Below are 26,549 nucleotides of genomic sequence, written 5' to 3' on the forward strand. Positions count from 1 at the left end.
CAATGTCAGCTAAATTTGTTTTTGCCCCAAGGATATACCAACGACTCAATTTATGGCTCAGTAACATTCATGGAATTGACGAATGTAAAGCTTGGAGAGAAAGAACGGTTTTGTAGTAATATTTTGCAACGAAAATGTTCTGGTTGGATTAGCCAAAGATTTTGATTGAATTAAAGGTTGAATTGTGCACTGTAAGACACTGAATACTTTCAAAAGAGAAGCCAGTTATTTATAATTTACCCTTGCCAGTGCTGCCATTAGTAATATTGGTTATCAGTGTTGCTGAGACAAATCAATAAAAATATAAATGTATCATATTTTCCAAGTTGCACAATATGACAAACAAACTCAGTTGGAATTTGATTGTACAAAGGAACGGGGGTAAAACTTGGAGAGAACACTTAACCCTTAAGTTGGACCCAGATATGAACTATTTTGAGTCCCAATCCAAAATGTGAAAGTCCAATACAGTGTTCTGACAAAAGATCTCACACAAAAGCTTCATCGATATGTTTCTGGTTCTGATCAACTTGCTGGACATTTCCACTAGTTTCTGTTTTTGTTCTATGTTTATAGTACAAAGAGCTTACTTTCAACAGGTTAAGTGTAAAAGGAAAATAATGGAATAATTTCAATGTTAAGAGGAAAATTGAATAAATACATCTTCATTCAACTTGATCTCAACAAAGATGCTGAAAATAAAATCAACTACAGTAAATACAACTGTTCAAACTCAGAGGCGAACAAACCCAGCAGATTTAATGACTTAGCTAAGTAAATGCTGAGCTTACAGTTGGAATGATAAATTAAGCTGTCAAATCAGCACTGGGGAAAACATAATTAACACTAGAAGCTGATTAACCAAAGGTTAGCTGCAGATTTACTTGAAAGACACAGATATAATAGTTCTTGTCATTAAATGGTAGATTTTAACTCCATATAGATCTTTCCTACAGAATAAACCACCTGAACCAACAAATAGCATGTCCTGGCCACACATTAATTGCTCTATTGTGTACTATAAATTAAATTGTGCTAATAGTGCCAACAAAAAAAATTGCAATAGTCATAAATCATCCCCTGTTACCACAGGAAGGGAGTCTATACTTTAGGGACATCATAGTCATTTAGCATGGAGACTTAGTGGCAAAGGGTGCAGGTGTGAAAGGAATGAAAGCATTGATCATTTTGACTGAATCCACAGTTGTGTACATGGTAAATAAAAGCCTCAGGCTTTTCCTTCATCCAAAACTGCATTAATCTGTAACAACTCAATTTCAAGCTTCATAAATGTCTTGTTATTGCAATGACTGATTTTGACTAGCTGCAAAAAAATGAAGAAATGTTATAATTTAACTACACATTTCTTAAAATTTTGTAAAGTATTATTCCATTGAGCTTCTGTGCTTTCAAATGAATTACATTTTCCGAAGTAAACCTGTCCCTGAAGACATTTCAAACCAATTCCTGCACTGAACAATTTAACATAGCCACACAAATTTGTGGAAATATGTAATACTTCATTGTCAGCGTTGATTTAATGCAAACATTACAAATCATGTTCGAGACATTGGGTTTCACTGGAGGAAATATCATCTGCCCGCTGCTGTATTTGCCAGCACGCCTCGAATAGAAATAGGTCAACTTTTTTTTAAAAAAGAAACCTGCTTGCCAATTTAGTCTCCCGGCTTGGTCTGATATAATCTTTGCATGTCCTAGTCTTAGAAGGGGACTGGACTGGTCCAACGCAAGGACGAGCTTTAGTGAAAGAATAAATATAAAGTACCACTGGAACCGGAGACTTGAAATAAAAACATGATGAAACTCAGAAGGTCTGGCAGCATCAGCGGAGGGTGAAACAGAGTTAATATTTCCAATCTCACATGACTCGCCTTCCAAAGGATGGCTTTCACAGTACATGCTTCTCCTGGCTGCTCCCCAATAATCTTCCCATTCATGGTTGTTCCCTTCAAGCCCCCCCCTCCTCATCCACCACAGCATCTTCAAGGAAAGCTGTCCAGCTTACCATGAAAATTGATCAATCTTATGGTGATGTCATCAGACAGAAGCAGAAAACATTCTGTCCATTGCAATTTGGATTTCTGCAACAATTAATAATGCTATTAATTTACAGCAAAGTCAAAACTATATGCACACAACCATAGAGAGTCCATGCAAAACATATTGTCCATTGCCTCTGTATCTTCAGATTACATTACATTAAGCGTGCACTAATGGAAGAATGCTAGACTCTAAAATGATTCACCAATATCAACAAAAGTTGCATTGGAAATTTGGCTGGGATATACATATGGTTGGCTTAACTTCATATTTCTGGTATCAGAAGCATATAGAAGTAGAAATAGGCTATTCGGCCCTTCAAACCTGCTCTGCCATTCGATCTAAACATGGCTGATCATCTAAATAAGTACTGTGGTCCCACGTTCTCTGGACAGACTGCATTTGGAATATTGTAATATGGGGGTGCTGGTTTTGGGCTGGGTAGTTTCATGACACCAGTTCATAGTCCGACAGGTTTATTTGAAATCACAAGCATTCAGAGCACTGTTCCTTCGTCAGGTGGAGTGACACTTCACCTAGCGAAGGAACAGCACTCCGAAAGTTTGTGACTTCAAATAAACCTATTGGACTATAACCTGGTGTCATATGACATTTTACCTTGGAATATTCTGGGCAGCTTTGGGCTTTGTATTTAAACATGGACATGCTGGCTTTGGAGGAGGTCCACAGGAAATTTACAGGAGTGATCCCAGGAATTAAAGGGTTGTCAAAAGAGGAGAGGTTGAGGACTCGATGGAGTTTAGAAGAATACTGGGGGTGAGGTGGGGGGAGACTCTCATTGAAACTTACAGATTACTGAGAGGCAAAGATATAGCGGATGTGGAGAAGATGTTTCCACTCGTCAGAGAGTTTGGAACACGAGGAGTTCCTTTAGAACTGAGAGGAGGAGGAATTTCTTCAGTCAGAGAATGGTTAATCTGTTGAAATTATTACTGCAGAAGGATGTGGAGGTCAAGTCATTGAATGCATTTAACAAATTGTTAGATAACCTGGATCTCCTAGCCTATCCAAGCCCTTCTGCAGCTTCCTGATTAGTAAGGGGATCAAAGTGTTATGGAGAGAGGTTAGGAGGATCGGGTTGAGAAACATAGCAGCTATGATTGAATGGTGGAGAAGAGTCATTGAGTCATAGCGTCATAGAGATGTACAGCATGGAAACAGACCCTTCGGTCCAACCTGTCCATGCCGACCAGACATCCCAACCCAATCTAGTCCCACCTGCCAGCACCCAGCCCATACCCCTCCAAACCCTTCCTATTCATTTACCCATCTAAATGCCTTTTAGATGTTGCAATTGTACTAGCCTCCACCACTTCCTCTGGCAGCTCATTCCATACACGTGCCACCCTCTGCGTGAAAAAGTTGCCCCTTAGGTCTCTTTTATATCTTTCCCCTCTCACCCTAAACCTATGCCATCTAGTTCCGGACTCCCCAGGGAAAAGATTTTGCCCATTTATCCTATCCATGTCCCTCATAATTTTGTAAGCCTCTGTAAGGTCACCCCTCAGCCTCTGACGCTCCAGGGAAAACAGCCCCAGCCTGTTCGGCCTCTCCCTATAGTTCAAATCCTCCAAACCTGGCAACATCCTTGTAAATATTTCCTGAACCCTTTCAAGTTGAACAACATCTTTCCGATAGGAAGGAGACCAGAATTGCTCGCAATATTCCAACAGTGGCCTAACCAATGTCCTGTACAGCCGCAACATGACCTCCCAACTCCTGTACTCAATACTCCGACCAATAAAGGAAAGCATACCAAATGCCTTCTTCACTATTCTATCTACCTACGACTCCACTTTCAAGCTTTCGATGAACCGAATGGCCTGCTTCTGTTCCTATATCTTATGGTCTAACTCCCAAAATCTGTTCATTTCTCTCAAAGATTTTGTCCCTGTATGAATACCCTCAGTAAGGAAACTGTGTTTTGACTCACTCCAAAATAGCTTATCCCTTATCCTGAGACTGTGACACCTTTTTCCCCTTTTTCCAGGGGAAGCATAACCACCCTGCATACGGCTATGTGTTTCAATGAGATCCCCGTGTTTCTCCTATTTCCAGTGAATACAGTTCCAGCCAGTCAAATCTCTCTTCATATGTGAAACCTGCCATCCCACTTAAGGTAATACTTAAACTTTGGGGGATATGCATTAGTTCTCAAGAGGAGTTGTTTCTTTCTCCACAGATGCTGTCAGAACTGCTGAGTTTCTCAGCATTCCCTGTGCTTGTTTCGGATTTCCAGCAACTGCAGGATTTTGCCTTTAATCAAATGAAATGAATCTTTGTTGCACTCCCTCCACGGCAAATGCATCTTTTCATCGGGTAGGAACCAAAAGCTGCACACTCCAATATTCCAGATATGGTCTCAACAAGGCCCTGTGCTACTTTAATAAGGTTTAAGTCCTATATTCAAAATCTCTTGCAGTGAAGACCTAAATACCATTTGGCTTCTAAAATGCTTGATAGACCTGCATGTTTGCTTTCGATTACAAGAAAAAAAATCCCTTTGTAAATGAACGCTTCCCAACTGATCTGAATTTGATTAATACTCTGCCATCCTGTTTCTCCTGTTGTCAGAATGGAAAACTTCATACTTATCCACTTTACATTCTATTTATCATGCACTTGCCCACTCACTCACCTTGTTTAAATTGCCTTGAAAGCTCTTTATATCCTCCCAACCACTTTCAGTCAACAAACTTGGAAAGATTACATTTGGTTCCCTCATCCCAACAGTGATGCATGTTGTCAATAACTGAGGCTCAAGCACCAATTTCAGTTACATTTCTCTCATCACTGCCAATCACCTTAGAAAGGACCCAATTTTTCCCACATTGAAAATTGAATAGGAGACAAGAAACAATCTATGTCAGTATATGATGTGGCGATGCCAGTGTTGGACTGGGGTGGACAAGGTTAAAAATCACACAACATCTGTTTGTAGTCCAACAGGTTTATTCAGAAGTACAAGCTTTTGGAGCACTGCTCCTTGGTCAGGTAACTCGTGGGGCAGGATCATAGCAGACAAAGTTTATAGTAAAAGATCAAAGTGTTATACAACTGATGTGATGAATTGAACAAACCTAGATTGGTGTTAAGTCTTTATCACTTGGAATAAATTGCAGGTTTTGATTCATTAATATGTAAATCCTTAACACCAAGCTCTGAAAGCTTGCACTTCCAAATAAATGTGTTGGACGATAAGTTGGTATGGTGTGATTTTTAACTATGTCCATGTATTGCTCCCAATCCCATGTACTTCAAACTTGCACACTCCATAACAAAAAACTCATAACAATGACAGCTCTATATCTGACCTGACAACTCAGTACTGAGCAAGACAACTCTATAGAAGCATCTATTAATGAGATATTTCAAGTATCAATACAAGAAACTATAAGCACTTAGATACATCCATATTTTGTACAATAAACAGTGAACCAGTACAAAGTAGATCACAGAGATAGCATTTTAATCAGTCATTCAAGCAATGCTTGCCTGATTGCACATTTTTCAACAAATAATTTGGAGTCTGGGCATAAATCAAGCACATACCATGTACATGTAGTAGAATGTCACTTCATGGCACCAAGTGTCTGAAATAGAGTCATTGTTTAGGAAGATGAACATTAGATTAGTTTCCAGATTTGCTTGTTAATTATTTCTTAATGTTTAACCTTTCAGACTATTTACAACTCCTCAGAGCAGTCTGTTCCAAAGTACAGCAAGATCCAGATAATGTTCAGGGCTAATATATAGTGGAGTAACATCCACAACACAGAAGTATCAGGCTATGACTATTTTCAACTCAAGAGAATATAACTATCACCCCTTGCCATTCAATGGCATTATCATCATCGAATCTTCCACTATCAAAATCCTGGGTTGTAACTGACCGGGAACTGAACAGGACCAGCAATATCCTCACTATTTAGAAAAGGAGGGAAGGAGAATGTAAAAAATTCCAGACTAGTCATCCTAACATTAGGAGTAGGGAAAATGCTTAAGTCTGTTAGAAAGGATGTGATAATGGGACAGTTAGGAAATACCAATGGGATTACACAAACTTAACATCAGATTTTTAAAAAGGAAATCATTTTGATTAACATATTTGAGCTTTTTGATATAATTAATAGAATAGACAAGGAAGAACCAGTGAATGTGAAACATTTAAATCTTCAGAAAGCATTTGATAAAGTCCCAAGGAATTTCTTCTCCCATTGGGTACTGAATGCCTGGAATTCTCTTCCTCAGGGAGATGTGGAGGTTTGGTCACAAAGCGTTAAGAGGGGGTAAATACGTTTTTCAAATACTGGTGAATTGCAGGCTATGTCAAGCTGGCAAAACAAAAAGAGTCCATGACTTCATGGAATGGCAGGACAAGCCACTGAAGCCCAACGGCATTCTCCTGCTTCCTAGTTCTAATGTTCTTCTATTATTTCAGTGAAGTGATTTTAAGTGTTTTCTATGCTTAATGCACTATACAGATCAGTTGTTGTCACTCCAATTTACTTTTATTTCAATGTCTAAATTCGATGAGTGAACAATGAAAAACATGCAGCACTGAGAAAGCAAGCAAAGTATCAACCCGTTCCTTACTTAGAAGTTCTTAATGGCCATTCCAACGAAGAAGAATTCAGACTTACTGTCTAATCTGACTTCGAATTGTGGGGAACCCTACTTTAACTCTATTAATCTGAATGGATTTTGAGCCATTTAAAATCTCATTCATGGATGCTGCAAATGTCTTCAGCATCTATTAGAAAGGGAAATAAAGGTCACCTTGGGATCCTGATACAACTTTCATTCCCCTTTAACTATGCTATCAACAACAATGGTGCTTCTCAATCCCTTAAGAATAGGGACGTGCTTGGTAGGTAATTACATGATGCTGGAACTGATTGTCTTCATATTTTACCTCAATTTTTCAAAGGCAATCTTAAAAGAAAAGTGAGAAAAGGTCAGAAAAATTACAAAACTGCTTTATTTTTCAAACTGCACAGGAAAGCAAAATAACTCAACAAAAGCTGACTTACTTCTGAACTCACTATGAATGAAAAATAAGCTCCATGACCCTCCCAATAAAGGGTGTCTTACTTTTTATACCATTATCTTTTTATCAATACAATATATGACAAAAAAACTGAGCTTCAATATTAACCTTCCAATATTATTTCTGTAAGTCCATATCATAACAAATATTTTATAAAGTTTAAAGCACAGCCACTGACCTTAACTAATCCTTAATGCTGGCTCATGTTTGAGTTTCTATGATAAACAAATCAAGACAGTCAAACATGCAATTTGGATTGCAGGCATAGCCTTTGTACTCTGTCTTAGGTGAAACACTGTTACATTTTACGCTTAAATTAACTTGAAGAGGCAGAAATTCCAAGATACTATTGTGCCAGCAGAAAAGTGGCTGAACACAACTACCACCTGTTGGTTTAACTGACTGCATTACCTACACAATGACCTGAGTTCATGTCACATTACAGGTGATCACCATTGCACTACACACACACACACAGATATTCCTACATACACACACTCTCACATACACACGGACACAGGTACACACAGACGCACACAGACACCCACACACACTCTTACAGACACACATACTCCCACACTCACACATGCACCCCTTCACAGACTTAAGACACTCTGCACTAACGACACACACACACATTCTCACACTCACAACCCCCACCCCAGACAGACACATACACACACAGACAAAGACCCACATGCACACATATATTTTGTGGGGTGAATTTGTACTTGCAGAGTTACATTGCACTTTGCTCAGAAACTGCAGACATTCATGTGGAACTCTTAGCTCAAAAACTGCATGAATTTATGTAAAACTCCGTTATCTCACTTTTTAGATTAGAATCAATCTAAACATCAGGTCATAGACAGAGAACACAGGGGGCTAACACCTTCAACATATTGTCTAGCTATCACCATTGTTAACAGCTAACCCGAGAATGCAACTTTTAAAAAAAGGGTTTTGTGATTTACACATGAAAGAAGTGAAACTATCACTGTATTCTAACAGATGAAAGGCTTAACAGACAATCAATTTTTCAATATATAATTTCAGTTACATCACACTGCAAATTTTTGCTATAAATTCTGTGTTACGATCGAACCCTCCACTGTCACCTGATGAAGGAGCGTCGCTCCGAAAGCTAATGTGCTTCCAATTAAACCTGTTGGACTATAACCTGGTGTTGTGTGATTTTTAACTTTGTACACCCCAGTCCAATACCGGCATCTCCAAATCATGAGTGTTAGTGAGCAGGGTTTTTCTTTTGCAAATACCTCAATAGCACTGTTGATAGTCCCTTCCACCACTTTGCAGCTAATTGAAAGTGCACTAACAGGGAAGTAACTGGCTGGACTGTCTGATTTTGCAGCACAAGTCTTCAATAAATTACTGAAATGTTGTCAGGGCCCACAGCTTGTGCAGTATGCACTGTCTTCAGTAGGTTTTTGATATCAACTGGATTGGAATGCACTGGCTTAAGACTGGCATTTGTAATACTTAGGAGCTCAGGAGGAGGCTAAGGCAGATCACCCACACAATATTTTTGGCTAATGATCGTGCAAATACATCAACTTTAACTTTTGCACAAGCGCTGGGCTCCCCTACCAGTGAGTCTAATGCTATTTGTGAAGCCCCGCCGTCTGTTGTTTCATTGTCCATCACATTTCACAACTGAATGAGGCAGGACTTAGATCTGATTTAGTGGTTATTGGATCATTTAGCTCTTCTATGCTGCTTCTACTGTTTGTCGCCTCACTAGTTTGATTCCTCATTTATACATGTCTGTTGCTGCTCCCGTATTCTTCATTGAACTCTCATCCTATCCTGAAGGCAATGCTATACTTGAAAATATACTGTACCATGAGGTAGCAAATTAAGTTGAATACAATTCTGCTGCTGCTAATGGCCCACAGTGTCTCATGGATGACCAGTTTTGAGTTGCTAGATCTATTAGAAATCTGTCCCACCTAATTTGGTAGAATCACCATTCAATAATGTCTCGCATGTACGCCCTTTAGGATTTCAGCAGCAGAGATACTACCAAGAATACAGAGGTGGATATTGAAGAACCCTGTACAGGGTAGGGTGATCAGTACATGACTTCCTTGTCCATATTTAATCTAATGCTACTAGACTTCATTGGGTCAAGAGTCAAAATTAAGGACTCTTGGGGAATCCCTACCAACTACATTCTACATGCCACCACTTCTGGGTTTGTTTACCAGTGGGGCAGGACATTACCAGAAACAGTGGTGGTGGTGTCTGGAACATTACCTATAAAGACATCATTCTACAAGTATGACTGTCAGGTTGTTGCAAGTCCATGGGACAGATCTCCAGAACTTTGCATATGCCTTCAGACATTGGTAATGATTAAATTTGAAGGGTCGATAGGACCATATTTTCTGTATTTATTCCTGGTGCCTAGATCAATGCCAGATGGTCCAACTGATTTTATCTTTTGTTTTGATTTTGTAGCAGTTGAGAAAGGCTTTTAATGAACCATAAAGGTTTTTACAACAGGAGGCTAGTTTTTAGTTCCAGTTATTTGGTGAAATTTGAATTCAATACCTACCATGGTGGGATTCCAACCAGAGTCCACAGTCAGTACAATTAAACCAGTCTCCTTCCACAGAAGGCTATCAGTACAGTGGAAATGTGTTATATTGTAAGTTATGATTCCCCATCAGAATTACAGCTCAAGTGTAACTCATATAATTCTTGAACCTAAAGGTTCTGGTTTAATAATTTTTAGTCAGCTGAAATTTAAGTGATCAATAGCCCAGTAAAGAACACTGCATTGGGTATGCACACTGAAACAAGCAGACCTGACAGGTTTATTAGTTTTGCTTTCTATGGGTCACAGTAATAAATTACAGATGGTAGTTTACAGATCATCTTGGCAAGTCTCCTCCCGAGTAGAAGTTAACTTACGTTAAGATGCAGTGTTCTGAGTCTTCTAGAACATAGAAGAATACAGCGCAGTACAGGCCCTTCAGTCCTCGATGTTGCGCCGATCAAAACCCACCTAACCTACACTAACCCACTATCCTCCATATACCTATCCAATGCCCGCTTAAATACCCATAAAGAGGGAGAGTCCACCACTGCTACTGGCAGGGCATTCCATGAACTTACGACTCGCTGAGTGAAGAACCTACCCCTAACATCAGTCCTATATCTACCCCCCCTCAATTTAAAGCTATGCCCCCTTGTAATAGCTGACTCCATACGTGGAAAAAGGTTCTCACTGTCAACCCTATCTAACCCCCTAATCATCTTGTACACCTCTAACAAGTCACCCCTAAACCTTCTTTCCTCCAATGAAAACAACCCCAAGTGCCTCAGCCTTTCCTCATAGGATCTTCCTACCATACCAGGCAACATCCTGGTAAACTTCCTCTGCACCCGTTCCAGTGCCTCCACATCCTTCCTATAGTATGGCGACCAAAACTGCACACAATTTTCCAGATGCGGCCGCACCAGAGTCTTATACAACTGCAGCATGACCTCAGGACTCCGGAACTCAATTCCTCTACCAATAAAAGCCAGTACGCCATATGCCTTCTTCACTGCACTATTTCTTCTTTTTGTCTGATGACGTGAAAAGTAATGCAATATGGTGTTAACAATTTGTTCAAATTTTTCCATAATTTTAAGAAAGAAAATGACGATGGGAAAAACATGATGTCAGTCATTTTGAATTCAGGATGCACACAGCCCAATAAGGGAATGTTTCAATTTTTTCAATAATTCTGAATTGACCATAAGAATGCAAGAGCAATTTACAAAATGAGCTCCAAATCTGAAGTGATCCAAACAAATCCTTGTTTTGCAAATCCTTGAATTTGGCCTGATGTGTCTTTATTCATTATGGAATTGTCAAAGTCCCTTTTAAAAAGTGGTACTTTTCAAACTAATACTTTGACAGCCATTTAGGTCATCTTTGTATTTTTAAAGATAAGAAAGTGAGCAATATCTGGTTGGAAACACAGACCTGAAAAATAGCATTTCTCTTCAGATAAAGTGAATTATAATTAAATAAACCCAAAATGATCTGAAAACTGATTCATTTCCAGGAACGAGATGTAGTTTGGTTGTGATGGCTCATGTTTCTCATATTCTCTCAGTGTCTAGACTGTTAGACCCACTCACTAGATTAGAATCAGGTCTTAGTTTGTCTTAGCAAAATCTATAACTGACTTACTAATCCAGAATGCTGAGGAAAAAATTAGATACACGTGTTTCTAGACAATTCAGATCAACAAGTAGATCAATTAATTTCATATTCCTTATTGTGCTTCATTTCACCACAACAATTGATTACTCAGAACTGAGAAACTCCTTCAAGTCAGCGTTCCATATTTTAAGTAGCCATTATCCATTAGCCACACAATGATAGTTACTTACCAACAATATTATTATCTATAACAAGAGACCATAACACAAGGATCACTTATTTACAATATTAAATAAATCAAATTCTGTTCATAACTGTTAATCAGGGATTTTTAATCAATACTTTTAGAACTGAATACCACTACTCTGACTCATTCTCTGAAAACTAGAAACTTTAGTTCTCTACCAATAACCCAATTTTAATCCATATCATACACAGCAAGCATGCAAAGTGCTCCTTTTAGAAATGGCATCTGGCGCTGGCTTTTATTAGACACAGTTGTCCAAAACTCCATGGTCAGCAAGTTGAGTAAAGGCCCACCACATCAAATGTCTAGCAGCTCTGTATCCCCAGCAACACCAAAAGCAATGGCAACTGTTAAGACTAGAAGCAGTCCCACCATGATCTAGAGCCCATATAGATCTATGGGGTTCTAAGCAAGAGGAATATGAGGGGGCAACAGGTTTGAGAGGCTAATAAAAGGTTAAAAAAAAGGGATTTATGACCTGGGAAAGTACCTATAATAGACAGAGGGAATCTGCAAAGCAGATTACTCAACATGAGCTTGTGTTGGGCTTCCTGAGTAGCATACATTGCTGCAGGTAAAATACTATTGGGTGATGGGGCAGAAAGCTTACATGGCCACCTTCTGTAAAACTACAGGTAGGTTAGGAAGAGTAGCTAGACAGAGAAAAAGCTAACCACTGGATTTTATGGGCACCACTTCCAAGCCTCAATTTTCGATCATGATGAACTGGAACATCCACAACACAAAGATCCATTCATTAGTAATCAATTGGTACACCAGTTGCATAATTTCAGTTCACCATCAATGCATGGAGGAGGGATTCGGATCTTATAAATAGGAGTGGCGGCTTTTAATCGAAGTATGGCAAATCACAGTAGCAGACAGAGGAAGCATCAGGTTAGTAAGTAAGCATTTGGTTCACCGAGCTGTCCATCAGACAGCTATAATGATTAAGTGAAAGTTTTCTAGCAATATTAAAAGTTACCTTTACATGGAGAATTGGGCAGATGTACTCAAAACGACAGCTCTATCGGGAGACAGAAAACAACAGCAGGAGCCCTTAACTTGAATGAGATCAACCTAGGGAGACAAACTCTCAGAACAGCAGACTGGTGCTGGGAAACGTTAGTGATCTAATGAGGGCTCACTTGCATTGCCTCTGTGAATTTTCTCTGCCTTCAACACCTAAATGCTTGACCATGCCTTGGTCACTGTTTCAACTTGTTTGATCTTCCAAAAACTTCAAGTGAAATGTTACAGCCTGTGTTGAAGCTGACACCAAATCATACTAATTTTTTCCATCCTGGCAAAATTTGATTTAAAATTCTTGCCCTTGTTTTCAAAACTGTCAATTCCCTTCATATATAGTATAATTAGAACATAGAACATTACAGTACAGTACAGATCCTTCGGCCCTCGATGTTGCATCGACCTGTGAAACCAATCTGAAGCCCATCGAACCTACACTATTCCATTTTCATCCATATGCCTATCCAATTACCATTTAAATGCCCTTAAAGTTGGCGAGCCTACTCCTGGTGCAGGCAGAGCGTTCCATTCTCTGACTACTCTCTGAGTTAAAGAAACTGCCTGTAATATCTGATCTATATCTATCACCAGTCAATGAAAACCCAGGTCCCCTCATGTTAGCCATCACAGTCCAAGGAAAAAGGCTCTCACTGTCCAATCTCTCTAACCCTCTGATTATCTTATATGTCTCAATTAATTCGCCTCTCAACCTTGTTCTCGATAACAAAAATGTCCCTCAACCTTCCCTCCATACCAGGCAACATCCTAGTAAGTCTCCTCTGGACCCTTTCCAAAGCTTCCACATCCTTCTGATAATATGGTGACCAAAACTGTACGCATTACTCCAAATGTGGCTGCACCAGTGTTTTGTACAGCTGCAGCATGATCTCATAGTTCCGAAACTCAATCTCTCTACTAATAAAAGCTAACACACTGTATGCCTTCTTAACAGCCCTGTCAACCTGGGTGGCAACTTTCAAAGATCTATGTACCTGAACACAGAGATCTCTCTGCTCATCTACACGACCAAAAATCATACCACTAGCCCAGTACTCTGCATTCCTGTTACTCCTTCCAAAGTGAATCACCTCACACTTTTCTGCATTAAACTCCATTTGCCACCTCTCAGCCCAGCTCTGCAGCTTATCTATGTCTCTTTGCAATCTACAACATCCTTCATCACTAACCAGAACTCTACCGACTTTACTGTCATCTGCAAATTTACTAACCCATTCTTCTATGCCCTCATCCAGGTCATTTATATAAATAACAAACAACAGTGGACCCAAAATAGATCAATGCGGTACCCACCAGTAAGGCATGAACATTTCCCATCAACCACCACCCTCTGTCTTCTTTCAGCTAGCTAATTTCCGATCCAAACCACTAAATCACCTTCAGTCCCATGCCTCCATATTTTGTGCAATGGCCTACCACGAAGAACCTTATCAAATGCCTTACTGAAATCCATACACACCATATCAACCGCTTTACCCTCATCCACCTGTTTGGTCACCTTCTCAAAGAACTCAATAAAGTTTGTAAGGCACAACCTACCCTAATCAACTTATTCCTCTCTAGATGATTATAAATCCTATCTCTTATACCCTTTCAAACACTTTACCCACAACCAATGTAAGGCTCATAGGTCTATAATTTCCGAAGTTGTCTCTACTCCCTTTCTTGAACAAGATAACAACATTTGCTATCCTCCAATCTTCTGGAACTATTCCTGTAGACAATGATGACAGAAAGATCAAAGCCAAAGGCTTGGCAATCTCCTTCCTGGTTTTCCAAAGAATCCTAGGATAAATCACATCCGGCCCAGTGGACTTATCTATTTTTACATATTCCAGAATTGCTAACACCTTCTCCTTACACAGTTCTATCCAATCTAGTCGAGTAGCCTGTATCTCAGTATTCTCCTCAACCACATTGTCTTTTCTAGTGTGAATGCTGACACCTATTTAATGCTTTCCCTATCTCCTCTGACTCCATGCACAACTTCCCACTACAAAGCTTGATTGACCCTAATCTTACTCGTCATTCTTTTATTGATGCAATAGTGATAGAAAGCTTTAGGGTTTTTCTTGATCCTATGCGATAATGACTTCTCATGTCCCCTCCTTGCTCTTCTTAGTTCTCTCTTGAGGTCTTTCCTGGCTAGCCTGTAACTCTCAAGCACCCTAACTGAGCCATCACATCTCATCCTAACATAAGCCTTCTTCTTCCTCTTGACAAAGATTCAACTTCCTTAGGAAATCACAGCTCCCACGCTCAACAACAGCTTCCCTGTCTGACCGTACATACTTATCAAGGCCCCCCAGTAGCTGGTCCTTGAATAAACTCCACATTTCAACTGCGCCCATCCCCTGCCGTTTCCTTCCCCATCCTATATCTTGCCCAGTCACATTCTAATTGCCTTTCCCCCAACTATAACTCTTGCTCTGTGGTATATACCTGTCGTTTTCCATCAGTAAAGTAAACATAACTGAACTGTGGTCACTATCACCAAAATGCTCACCTACCTCCAATCTAACACCTGGCCAGGTTCATTACCCAGTACTAAATCCAATGTGGCCTTGCCTCTTGTTGGTTTGTCTACGTATTGCGTCAGGCAACCCTCCTGCATACAATGGACAAAAACTGACGCATCATACCTGAACTATATATTCCCAGTCGATATTTGGAAAGTTAAAGACTCCATAATAATTACCCTGTCACTCTTGCTCTTATCGAGGATTGTCTTTGCTATCCTAACCTCTACATTTCTAGAATTATTTGGAGACCTATAGAAAACTCCAAACAGGATAACCTCTTCTCTCCTGTTTTTAATCTCAACCCACACTACCTCAGTAGAGGAGTCCTCAAACATCCTTTCTGCAAACTTAATACTGTCCTTGACTAACAGTGCCACGCCACCCACTCTTTTACCATTTTCTCTGTTCTTACTAAAACTCAGAATATTATCCTTGTACCTTGCTCACTCATCAGCAAATGCTTATTTAGCTGCTATGGTCCTGCCAGTGGCACTCCCTAACCAGTTCCCTTGGTTTTTCTAATTCCCTCCTTGTTGACAAAACCTCTTATAAATCCTCTTCGATCACTCCTTCTGTAACTCATATAAGCTTTCTCTGTTTAACCCTTTTCTGCTCCTGGTTGACTCTCTTGCTTTGTTCTCTTTAATATCAGAAGCAAAGTAAAACTCCAAGCTCTTGTTGCTCAAGTCTGTACTATAAAACCAGTCTAAAAACTATTTATAAACCTCTATTGACACAAGTATTATTTGACAATTTTTTGCTCTTTAAAAAGTTTAGAAGTTCCTGATCTGAGGTAGAATAGAAATTTCATTTGTAATTTAATTGCAAAGATTCAAAATGCTGCATGGATTTCTAATCTGCAACCTTTTTTATCATATATTCAAATTCTTATCTTTATTTGGAGAGATTAGCTTTGTGAAATCAGGATGAATACTTTGTCAACCTTTTGACCTTAATGCAGCAATTTAAAAAAACTAATCTTTTATTGACAAAAATGACAAATGTATAAATTCTAGCTCCCAAATATTTTGAAACATACCAACAAAATAAAATGTTGACATTAATATCGAAATATTGATTTTTTATGCGATTTTTTTTGTGAAAACAAATGGTAAAGACTTAACTAGTGCAAAAATTCAACTTGGAGGAGATACTGATGGCATAGAATTGCTCAAACCCCATCTGAGCAGTAAAAGAAATAGCTCAGCAACTTTGTCAGTGACTGCTAACTCTAACCATGGTCTCTAAATGTGTGATATGGCTCCAACTATTAACATCACAAGTTACCCAGATGTTGGCTAACTGTGCCACACCCTTCAAGATGCTACAAATCATCTGAGAAAATCAAGCAACGCTGGGAAACACATGAATTCCAGAGATCCCCACAAGATATGCCACATGGAAAATTAGAAGGTGGCTTTCGTAAAACTGCAGGCCGTTTGCCTGCAATAGATGTTGATGCTTCAGCCCTAGAGATACAGAAAAAAAATGGAAAGATTCCATAAAAATGTTAAAAGGAAACAAAATTTTTGAAAAACAAAATTACTGTAAACTTCAAAAGAAAGCATGCACATTAACATTCTTATCAGACTCCTGACAAAATATGGACTTTGAAATTAAAATGTGAAGTCAGGTCCTGCATACGAAAGGGTGAACAAGAAAATGTCAAGTGGTTCATGACACATGTCCCAAATGGTCAAGATACAGTGAATCTTCGTAAATACCAGGTTACAGTAGTCATCTAATCAAATGAGAAATCAGTTTAAAAATCTAGTCAATTCAGAGAAAACATATCTCGAAAATTCTTCCAACCCTCAAGAAATGATCATACAAGTTCCAGGAATTCGGAAAGCCATGAGATCAGTGTCCAAGTCTCACTGCCATCTCTAACAAGTGACATTTGCCACAATGATGAATTTACATTGCTAGTTTATAAACTGTTGCACATACCAATCACACTGGCACCATATTCCAGAGGTGAACCATTCCCACATAAAGGTAACTATGGTACATCTAACACTCCCATGTTCATCCTCATTTTGCCAAATCCATTTAATTCAAACAATACATCATATAAATGCACTTAAAATACTCCCAATGTATCTTTAATTTTGTGTATTCTGGAATAAAAAGTCACTACTCACAAAGCCAAATGGAACACTTTCAGCACCACTCCTTCCCAATCTATCACCTACTATGTGCATGATTTTAAATACACATCGTGTGACAAATATGACCTAACTAAAGTTTTATACAGGAAGAATATGGTCTTAATTATATAACAAATTGTCCATGCCATATATTTTGATATCCTTTGCAGAAGCCACAATGTGGCACGCAGAAATTAGCAATGTTGACCCCATTTTTGAGATAATGAAATCACAATCATATGGAATGATGGCTTTTTAGTAGAGCTGTTCTCGGTCCTTCTCTTGTATTTTTGCCTCCTTCAGGTATCAAGAACTACTGAGTTACTTGATAAGAACTGCAATTCACAACTCCAGCAACTTATACTCAAAGCAGAATTTTGAACTTTACAGATTATCTACAGCGATTTCTTGTGAATTTTAATTGGCAATAAACTTCTGACAAGTTTAAGGAATTATTAATTTTGGATCTACATTCACTCTAAAGTTTACAAGGCACACGGGGAAGTCACATTCATGGGCAGAGAGTGGAGCTTGGCAAATAGAAAAAAAGCAGCAATAGTAGAAACTGTGGATAAAAATACTATACTGTAAAGGAATCTTAAACAATTCAAATAACCTGAAATAATTTCTATCATTAATTCTTATATTCAGAGCTATATTTATAGATATCATTCTATTTACCACTATTTCTCAATAGCATGAAGTACATTTGTCATTAAAATACCTACAATAACATGCGTTGTAACACACTTCTAAATGCAAAGAAATTCCCAAAGGCTTTGCATAGGGTCAAAAACAAACCAGAAAAATTCAAAAATGAGACACCATGCCAAAGGTAAAGCTGTTATGAGAAAAGATGAGTACTTTTTTTTCAAACAGGTGAATTTTAAGGTGTTTCAAGAACAAAAGGAAGATGGAGGGTCAGAAGACATTCAGAAGAGATGTCTATTAATTATAAGGCTGACGTAACTGAATAAATGACTGAAATGATCAAGGAAGGTGAATGGAAGTTGCACAAGAGGACAAAGTCAGAGGAATAGCTGATTCAGCAGAGGTTGTAGGTTAAGGTAGAGTCAACATAGTCCTACCGCAAAACAGGGCTGCTCTGTCATTAGAAAGTGAAAACTGGTGGTGGTTTAACCTAAGGATCACTGTGTATCAGGCAGGGAGAGGGGTTGAGAAGGAGAATCCTTCATGGTAACCTCAGCCAGTGTCGGAACTGAACTCACCCTGCATAGCAAACCAGCTGTCCAGCCTACTGACATAAATCAATCCCCTGGTTGTAGGACACGCGGGGCTATAAATACATGGGAATGAAGATTATGAAGAAATTAAAACAAAATCATGATTTTTTTCAATTGAATACTTTGAGATAGCTGGTGATAACATAGGTCAGCAAGGGCAATAAGTCAGTGACGCACTTCATAACTCCCACAAATTATACTCAAAGCAGAATTAAAAACTTAATAGGTTATCTACAGCAATTTCTTGCGAACTTTAATAAGCAATAAACTCTGAAGTGTTTAAGGAATTATTCTTTTTGATCTATATTCATTCTAAAGTTCGTAAAGTACACCGTGGAATCTTAAAAGATGACTAAGGCTTAGATTTTCAGGAACAGGTAGGCTAAGATACTGTTGGACCTGCTGCTTAAAATTCAAGCTTGATGGGCACAAAGCTTTAAAACAAAATGAAGTTAGAGAACTTATCCCTCTCAATGTGATAAAAATAATCTAAATGAACATTTTTTTCCACTGAAGTAAGTGTCTATCCAGTAGTATATTGCATCAGCAAGAATTAGACCCATACCTTTAATGTCTATTGTAAGTTTCGAGAATGTGAATATTTAAATTACTGACAATTTTTGAAATAAGTTGTTTTGTAGCTCTCCTGACAATAACATTGATTGTTAACATAAGTTAGTTTTACAGTTTTAAAGTTTGGCTTACCTGGATAACCAACCAACCAACCTACCTACGTCTTGTGTTAGAAGAATAAAGAATATTTCATCCTAACTAAATATTTCAGTAAATCAGTTCAACCAAGCTCAATGTCAAAACACATTTTAGAGGCACATCATGTCAAAAGAAAATCACATTCAATTAATCTCTATGTAGATGGCAGGAATAATTTGTAGCAATACAGGTCTTGGCAGGTGAAGATAACTCATTTCTTTGCCTTACTTTAATGAAATGTTATTAATTTGACTAAATACAGTTGTCACCTGAAGGAAATTTCTTTTAAAATCTGTTTTCTTCTTTTGAAGACTCATTTAGCAACTAAAATGTTTTAGAAATGCTACAAGATGTCTTCTATGGTTAAATATTTCATCCAACTGTCCTAAATTTAGTGAACGCAATATCTCAGTCCAAAATTACAACGTGTTCTCATCAAATAGCTCTTTTTAATCTTCATTATTTGTCTCCAAAATTAATCCAGTTTTGTACTTAGAGAAAACATTTATAAATATCCAAAAGTATAAAATAGTAAAAATGTTTTTAAAACTGCCATTATATCTGATTTGTTTATAATATCAACAAATTAATATACAGAACTGTCTAATTAAAAGTTATTTAAAAAGTGGGGTTTTCGGGACCTCAACAGGTGTTAAACTTTCCTGCTTCCACAATTTGCTGACATTAGCATATCTGTCATTTGTCTATTTGAAATTAATGAGAGTCTGCAGCTTTAAGAATTGCATTAAAACACAAAATTGGAAAGCTGCTCTTAAAAAATTTCGGGTCCTTGCTCAATTACAGCGAAGCATGTGTGATCCCACTACGGCAAATTCCATTTCTCAGCTGTACATCATTTTCTGCATTCTACAGCGTATTTTGCTGAGAGTATGGTTGCTGTTATCAATACATAATTTAGAAAACAGTCAGTCTATAAAACAAATTACTGTTCATCTATGGAACTTTGTTTGTACATTGGCTATATTATTGTATTACTCATTTGTAGTGCATTTATTAGGACAGCAAATCTAATTAAGGATTTTATGTCATGGCTTGTATTTACTTTTCGAATCACATACCTAACTGTAAATAGTTTGAAGTAAAAATGTAGATAACATTAGGAAAAAATAACTCAATGATGAAGGTTCAATGGATGGAAGAGTAAAGAATACATTGGTAATTAATGGTTAAAGTGCTTACAGCTACAGTACAAGGAGATAATCGCCAAGATACTCCAACAGCCAGAGTCACTGGAGCTGCACAGACGAAAGCTGTGTTCAAACCACACAGAATCATCAATTCAACAAATTCTGTGAGAATTACTCAGGACATTGCAACTTTGCATGGGCAATTCCCTTGCATTTGAGTTCTTCCAAAAAAAAGCTTCACACAAATAGGAAACTAGAGATTTACTTATGAGTTAAATCTCAAAGTTACCAAGAAAGGTTAATGCTAGAGCATTAAAACCTATTAAACTGAGCATGTGCCTCACCACCAACTCCCGCAACTACTGACTCATTACACACTCTTGGAACCCTGAGAATCACGCCCTCAACCAGACCTTACACCCACCTACCATCAGCACTCCAATCCCTTAGCCCAACCCTGCCAGACCTAACATCTGCACCACAGACCCTCTGGGTATAGCACCAAACATCTGGATAGTTGGATTCCCCCAGATCCAACACACTGGCTAGACACATCCCAACACCCCCACTACAAAAATCGTCTCTCTGACTCCCTGAGTTCAACCTGATAAGCCTCCTCCTGACAACCCTATGGGAACTTCAGCAAAGCGTTCAACAAGGTTCCGCATGGTAGACTGGCTATTAAGGTTATATCACAAGGCATAGACAATTCGAGAGCTCAACAATTTGATACAAAATTGGCTTGATGGTAGGAAACAGAGGGTGGTGGTAGAAGGTTGTTAAGACTAGAGGCCTCTGACCAGCTATGCGCCGCAAAGAAGCAATACTGGGTCCACTGTTCTCGTCATTTATATAAACATATATCAGATCAGAATATAGGAGGCATGGTTAGTAGGTTTGCAGATGACACCAAAATAGGTTGCACGGTGGACACTGATGAAGGTCATCTAAGAGTACAATGGGACCTTGATCAACTGGGCCAGTGGGCTGAGGAATGGCAGATGGCATTTCATGCAGATAAGTGCACAAAGTGTTGCAATTTGTTAAGACAATGCAGGGCAGGTCTTGCACAGTTAAGCCCTGGCGCGTGTTGTTGAACAGGAAGACCTAGGGGTGCCTTGTTCCTTGAAAGAGGCGCCACAGGGTGGTGAAAGTGTTTGGCATGCTTGCCTTCATCAGTTAGAGCTCTGAGTACAGGAGTTGAGATGTCATGTTATGGTTGTTATGGAGTACTGCATAGTGTTCTAGTCACCCTGCTTTAGGGAGGATATTATTAAACTGGAAAAGGGTGCAAAGAAGATTTATAAATATTTTACCAAGACTGGAAGTCTTGAGGGGGGGCTGGATAGACTGGGACTTTACTTTTCCTGGGCTGTAGGAAGCTGAGAGGTGACCTTTGAGTTTTATAAAATCATGAGGGGTATAGATAAGGTGAATAGCCAAGGTCTTTTCTCCAGGGTAGTGGAGTCCAAAACTAGAGGACATAGGTTTATAGTGAGAGGAGAAAGATTTAATAGGGGCCCCAAGGGGCAACGTTTTCATTCAGAGCGGTTCATATACGGACTAAGCTGCCTGAGGAAGTAGTAGAAGCAAGTACAATTACAACATTTAGAAGCCATTTGGACAGGTGCATGGATTGGCAAGGGATAGGAATGTGGGCCAAACACAAAAAAATGGGACTAGTTCAGTTTATGAAAACTGGTCAGCATAGACAAGTTGGCCAGAAGAGCCTATTTCCATGCTGTACAACTCAACTCTATAACTGACACGACTACTCACCTGCAACTGTATCCTCCTACCTCACCCATCTCATTCACTGTGGGCAGGGCATTAAATTCCATCTACTTTAATTTAGAACTTTCAAGTTTTTCAAATTAGTTAGACTTGCATATTCTAAAAAACATTAACTGGTTCTAAATGGTTGCACCACTGAAACACAACCATCTAGAACTTACATTCTGGAATTAAAGTGAAGCAGTATGAGTTTTGAGCGCTTTTGTATTTCCATTACTTTTAACTACATGCAAACCATGCTGAAAATAACTAGCAAAATTCTCCCTTACAATCTGTAAATGCTATCCTTAATGATCTGCTGTCATTTGACTATCTTCCCAAAACCATTTTGTTATTGATTTAACATTTAACAGGGTGGCATGATGGCTCAGTGGTTAGCACTGCTAACTTACAGTACCAGGGATCTGGGTTCAATTCCCACCTCAGGCGTCTGTCTATGTGGAGTTTGCACATTCTCCCTGTGTCTATGTGGGTTTCCTCCTGCAATCGGGAGATGTGCAGGTTAGGTGAATTGGCCATACTAAATTGCTCATAGTATAAGTTATTAGTCGGCATAAATATATGGTAGTGGAATGGTTTTGGGTGGGTTACTCTTCAGAGGGTCGATGTGGACTTGTAGAGTCATACAGCATGACTTGTTGAGCTGAAGGGCCTGTTTCCACACTGTAGGAATTCTAAATTCTAAAAAACATTCCAGCCCAACAGCTCTAGCCACAACGTAAAGGATTTTAATGTAACAAAACAACGGTGTCTTCAACATAGAATATTTTGCTCACTACAAACCATTAGTACTGACATTAAACATGTGAGCAAGAGAAATAAATAAGGGACATTTATACCATACCATTGTGCCTTGACTTTCACTTCTTGCAATTACCCGTTGTAACCGGGCCACTGCCAATTTCTCTCTACAAAGAAAACAAACATGAAGAGATGGTCAGATTTCTTTGGTGCTGCAAGTGCTCTTTGCAACTTTCCCATTTGTTGCAGTAACATAGCAATTCCCCAGTTAGATCTACAGCACACAGACTTCAATGACTAACTCACAAATGTAGTAGCTTTCCATCAAGTTCCAGTGGACTGAACTATGGTATTCAAAGCAGTTATTTGTCACAGTTTTAGGTATGACTTAAACCAAAACACAATTGTGGAAAACTAATGATACATTAAATCATATTGCGATCTAAAAAGAATTCAGCGTAGTTTCATGAAACCATTCTGCAATCAAAATGAGACCAATTTAATATTTCAATTTACCAGATTTACTGATGCTGGTTCACTGGCAAAAAAGCTGGCACAATTTGATTGTAAAAAGCACTGGAAAATAATACAATCATTCAATATAGCCTTTCAATAGAATGAATGGCACATTGCAATTAATTACTCTACTCTCAGCTCCAGGACTGGAAAATATTTAGATTAGACTAATGACATTAGCACCTATGCTCTGAAAAAAATTCTTCATTCAAAGTTATTGGACTTACTACTAACCTATAACCTCAGCTCTTCAGCCAGTTCATAAACACACAGAATTTTAAAATTCATTCTGTGCTATCATATTTGATTGTATGTCAACAAGTTTCTTGTCCCCTGCAAAAGCGGGCAATCTCTAATCATCACTGAAATATTTTCTTTCCATACTTTTCCTATTATACCTACATGTCATGCTTAAAATGTATATTTACCGGTGACATAGCTGTAATAGTTGTGTTAACAGAATGTTTCACAGTACCAAAAAAACTAAAGAACTGCAGATACTGAAAATCAGAAACAAAATTAGAAATTGCAGGAAAAACTCAGCAGGTCTGGCAGCATCAGTGGAAAGAAAACAGAGTTAACGTTTCAGGTCCAGTGACCCTTCTTCAGAACAGTTCAATTCTTCCTGCAATTTCTGTTTTTGTTTCATCATAGTAACACTTGCCTCTGTTCTCCAAAAATTAGTGCTTTAAATTTACATGTTGTTTCCCTCAGTCCAGCACTATTATTTTTGACTGAAACCCCAAGGACAGATATACTATTACTGTTCATTTACATTTGGCAGCTTCCTTTTCCCTTTGTGTCTCCATCTACCTGCGGCAATCACCAACAGTCCCTCATCTTGCTGCCAAACCAATAAGTCATGCCTTTTCCCAACATCTTCCTCACCTTTGCCACATTCACGACAGCAAACTTGCAAATTAATAGTTTAAAGAATGTAATGATCCAGGGTCTGTAAGGCCTACGCATCACCAAAAGTAGGTGAGTTTCAGCACTTGCGCAATGTTCATCTCAGCAAATACACTGTCAACTATACTAAGTACTTTAACCATTTAATACTGGATTCACAGATCAACATAGAGAAATCATTATTTCAGTTTTTTGGTCAAGAGAATAATGAAGGTAAAAAATGCATTTTTCCTAGAAGTCCCCACTCCTCGTTATGATGATGCCAGATCTAACATCCAGAACTTTTCCACATCTCAGGCACCTTCCCAATAGTTACAGACATGACCCAACACACTCACACACTCTAAACCACTTTCCAAATTGCCACTTACTCCAAGATCTCAGGATTTCTCTCACAATGATCCAATTTTGGCCTGCATAGCCACACAGTCCTCCACCCTAATCTGCTCAACTGCAAGACTCTTGACATTATTTCCATATCTGCACTTCTGTTTACACTACTCCTACATCACAGTCATCCCACAACCACTCACAATTTGATCAGCCTAGAGCCTAATTCTATTTACACGCTTATTACTATGTCCATTACTTCCAGATCCATATATCCCTTTTGTACTAATTTCAGAACAAGAAACTTTGCACAAATATTCACACTGTAAGACTTCTGCTTCCTGACAGTCAGATTCTAGGACTATTAGTGTTTCAGACTTAGACGTAAAGGCTGAATTGGCTGGGGCTGTTTTCCCTGGAGTGTCAGAGGCTGAGTGGTGACCTTATAGACGTTTACAAAATCATGAGGGGCATGGGTAGAGTAAATAGACAAGATGTAAGTAAAGATGGCAGATGCTGGAGATTAGAGTCGTGCTGGAAAAGCACAGCAGGTCAAGCAGCATCCAAGGAGCAGGAGAATTGACGATTCGGGCAAAAGCCCTTCAGCTTTCCTGATGAAGGGCTTTTGCCTGAAACATTGATTCTCCTGCTAAATAGACAAGGTATTTTTCCTGGGGTGGAGGAGTTCATAACTAGAGGGCACAGGTTTAGGGTGAGAGGGGAAATATTTAAAAGGGACCTTAGGGGCAACTTTTTCATGCAGAGGGCAGTGTGTGTATGGAATGAGCTGCCAGAGGAAGTGGTGGAAGCTGGTACAATTACAACATTTAAAAAGGCATCTGGATGGGTACATGAATAGGAAGGATTTCGAGGGACATGGTCAAGTGCTGTCAAAAGGGACTAGTTTAATTTAGGATATCTGGTCAGCATGGACAAGTTGTACCAAAGGGTTTTCTTGCTGTATGTCTCCATAACTAATTTGATTTAAAAAGCTGTATGTCTCCATGAACTAATTTGATTTTAAAAAATCTTCACAATGAATTAATTTTGTTAATACCTGCAATTGTATAGACAGTAATTAAACTATTACAATTTTTAAAATTAAAATTTTTTCTGGCAAATAAAACTAAAGAATAAATTGAACCATGAAGGTGGTTGGAATACTGATGTAATAGATTTTTTTCTTGTGGTTATTGATGACAATGTCACTGTGTAACAATTGTGCTGCGATAGAATTAATAATTAATTCCTGAAACTTGCCATTAATTAACATGATGAAAGTTCATGATGTATTTATTACTATTTGAAAGTTTGAATTCAATAGTAGACAGAATCATATAGCTATAAGTTTGATCAATATTTTGTATTAAGACCACAACAGGTGCAGATTCATTTTCGAGTTTGGAGAGTGGTAAAGGGTCATTTGTAAATCTGTTCACATGTTTTTAAATGAGGATTTTGAAAGCAAAACCTTGGATGTGTAGAGTTCAGACCTTTAGAAAACAAAAGCAGAGGAGAGAAAAAGTGAGTCGGTTGTTGAACAAGGCATCCTATAACACAGCAAGACAGGGATATGGAAAGACAATAGGCTTTAAAGGGTCAAGGAAAGCATCCTACAAGTTTGCTGAATGCATGAGTTTCAGAAACATAAAGCAACAAGTGACCCGTGTTTGCATTTTAATATGGTGTTATGAAGAGTCGTTATCTCATGATGATAACGTCAAGTTAATTGCCAGAGAGAAACCAAGTACAGCCATGTTCAATGAATAATGAACTTTATAGTTGAAACAAGGGGAGCCTCAGTTGAAGTTTGAGTACCTATAAGCTTGTTATTAGGGTAGAAATTAATGTTACCATTTCAAATATTTCATGTGT

At 38.5% G+C, this 26,549-nt stretch overlaps 1 protein-coding gene across 8 annotated transcripts in view; it reads right to left on the reverse strand.

Moving 5' to 3' along the window:
- The window catches only part of nckap5l (NCK-associated protein 5-like), a 753,060-nt gene that overhangs the window by 431,628 nt on the left and 294,883 nt on the right, over window positions 1-26,549 (reverse strand). For 7 of the 8 annotated variants that reach the window (XM_072579642.1, XM_072579644.1, XM_072579641.1 and 4 more), the window contains one exon: window positions 23,023-23,086. The exons of the other annotated variant lie outside the window; for it this stretch is intronic. In XM_072579642.1, the coding sequence (XP_072435743.1) occupies window positions 23,023-23,086 (64 nt within the window). The remainder of the gene's footprint in view (window positions 1-23,022; window positions 23,087-26,549) is intronic. 8 annotated transcript variants of the gene reach the window in all.

This window comes from Chiloscyllium punctatum, chromosome 10 (assembly GCF_047496795.1).
Source record: "Chiloscyllium punctatum isolate Juve2018m chromosome 10, sChiPun1.3, whole genome shotgun sequence".
Taxonomy (NCBI): Eukaryota; Metazoa; Chordata; class Chondrichthyes; order Orectolobiformes; family Hemiscylliidae; genus Chiloscyllium; species Chiloscyllium punctatum.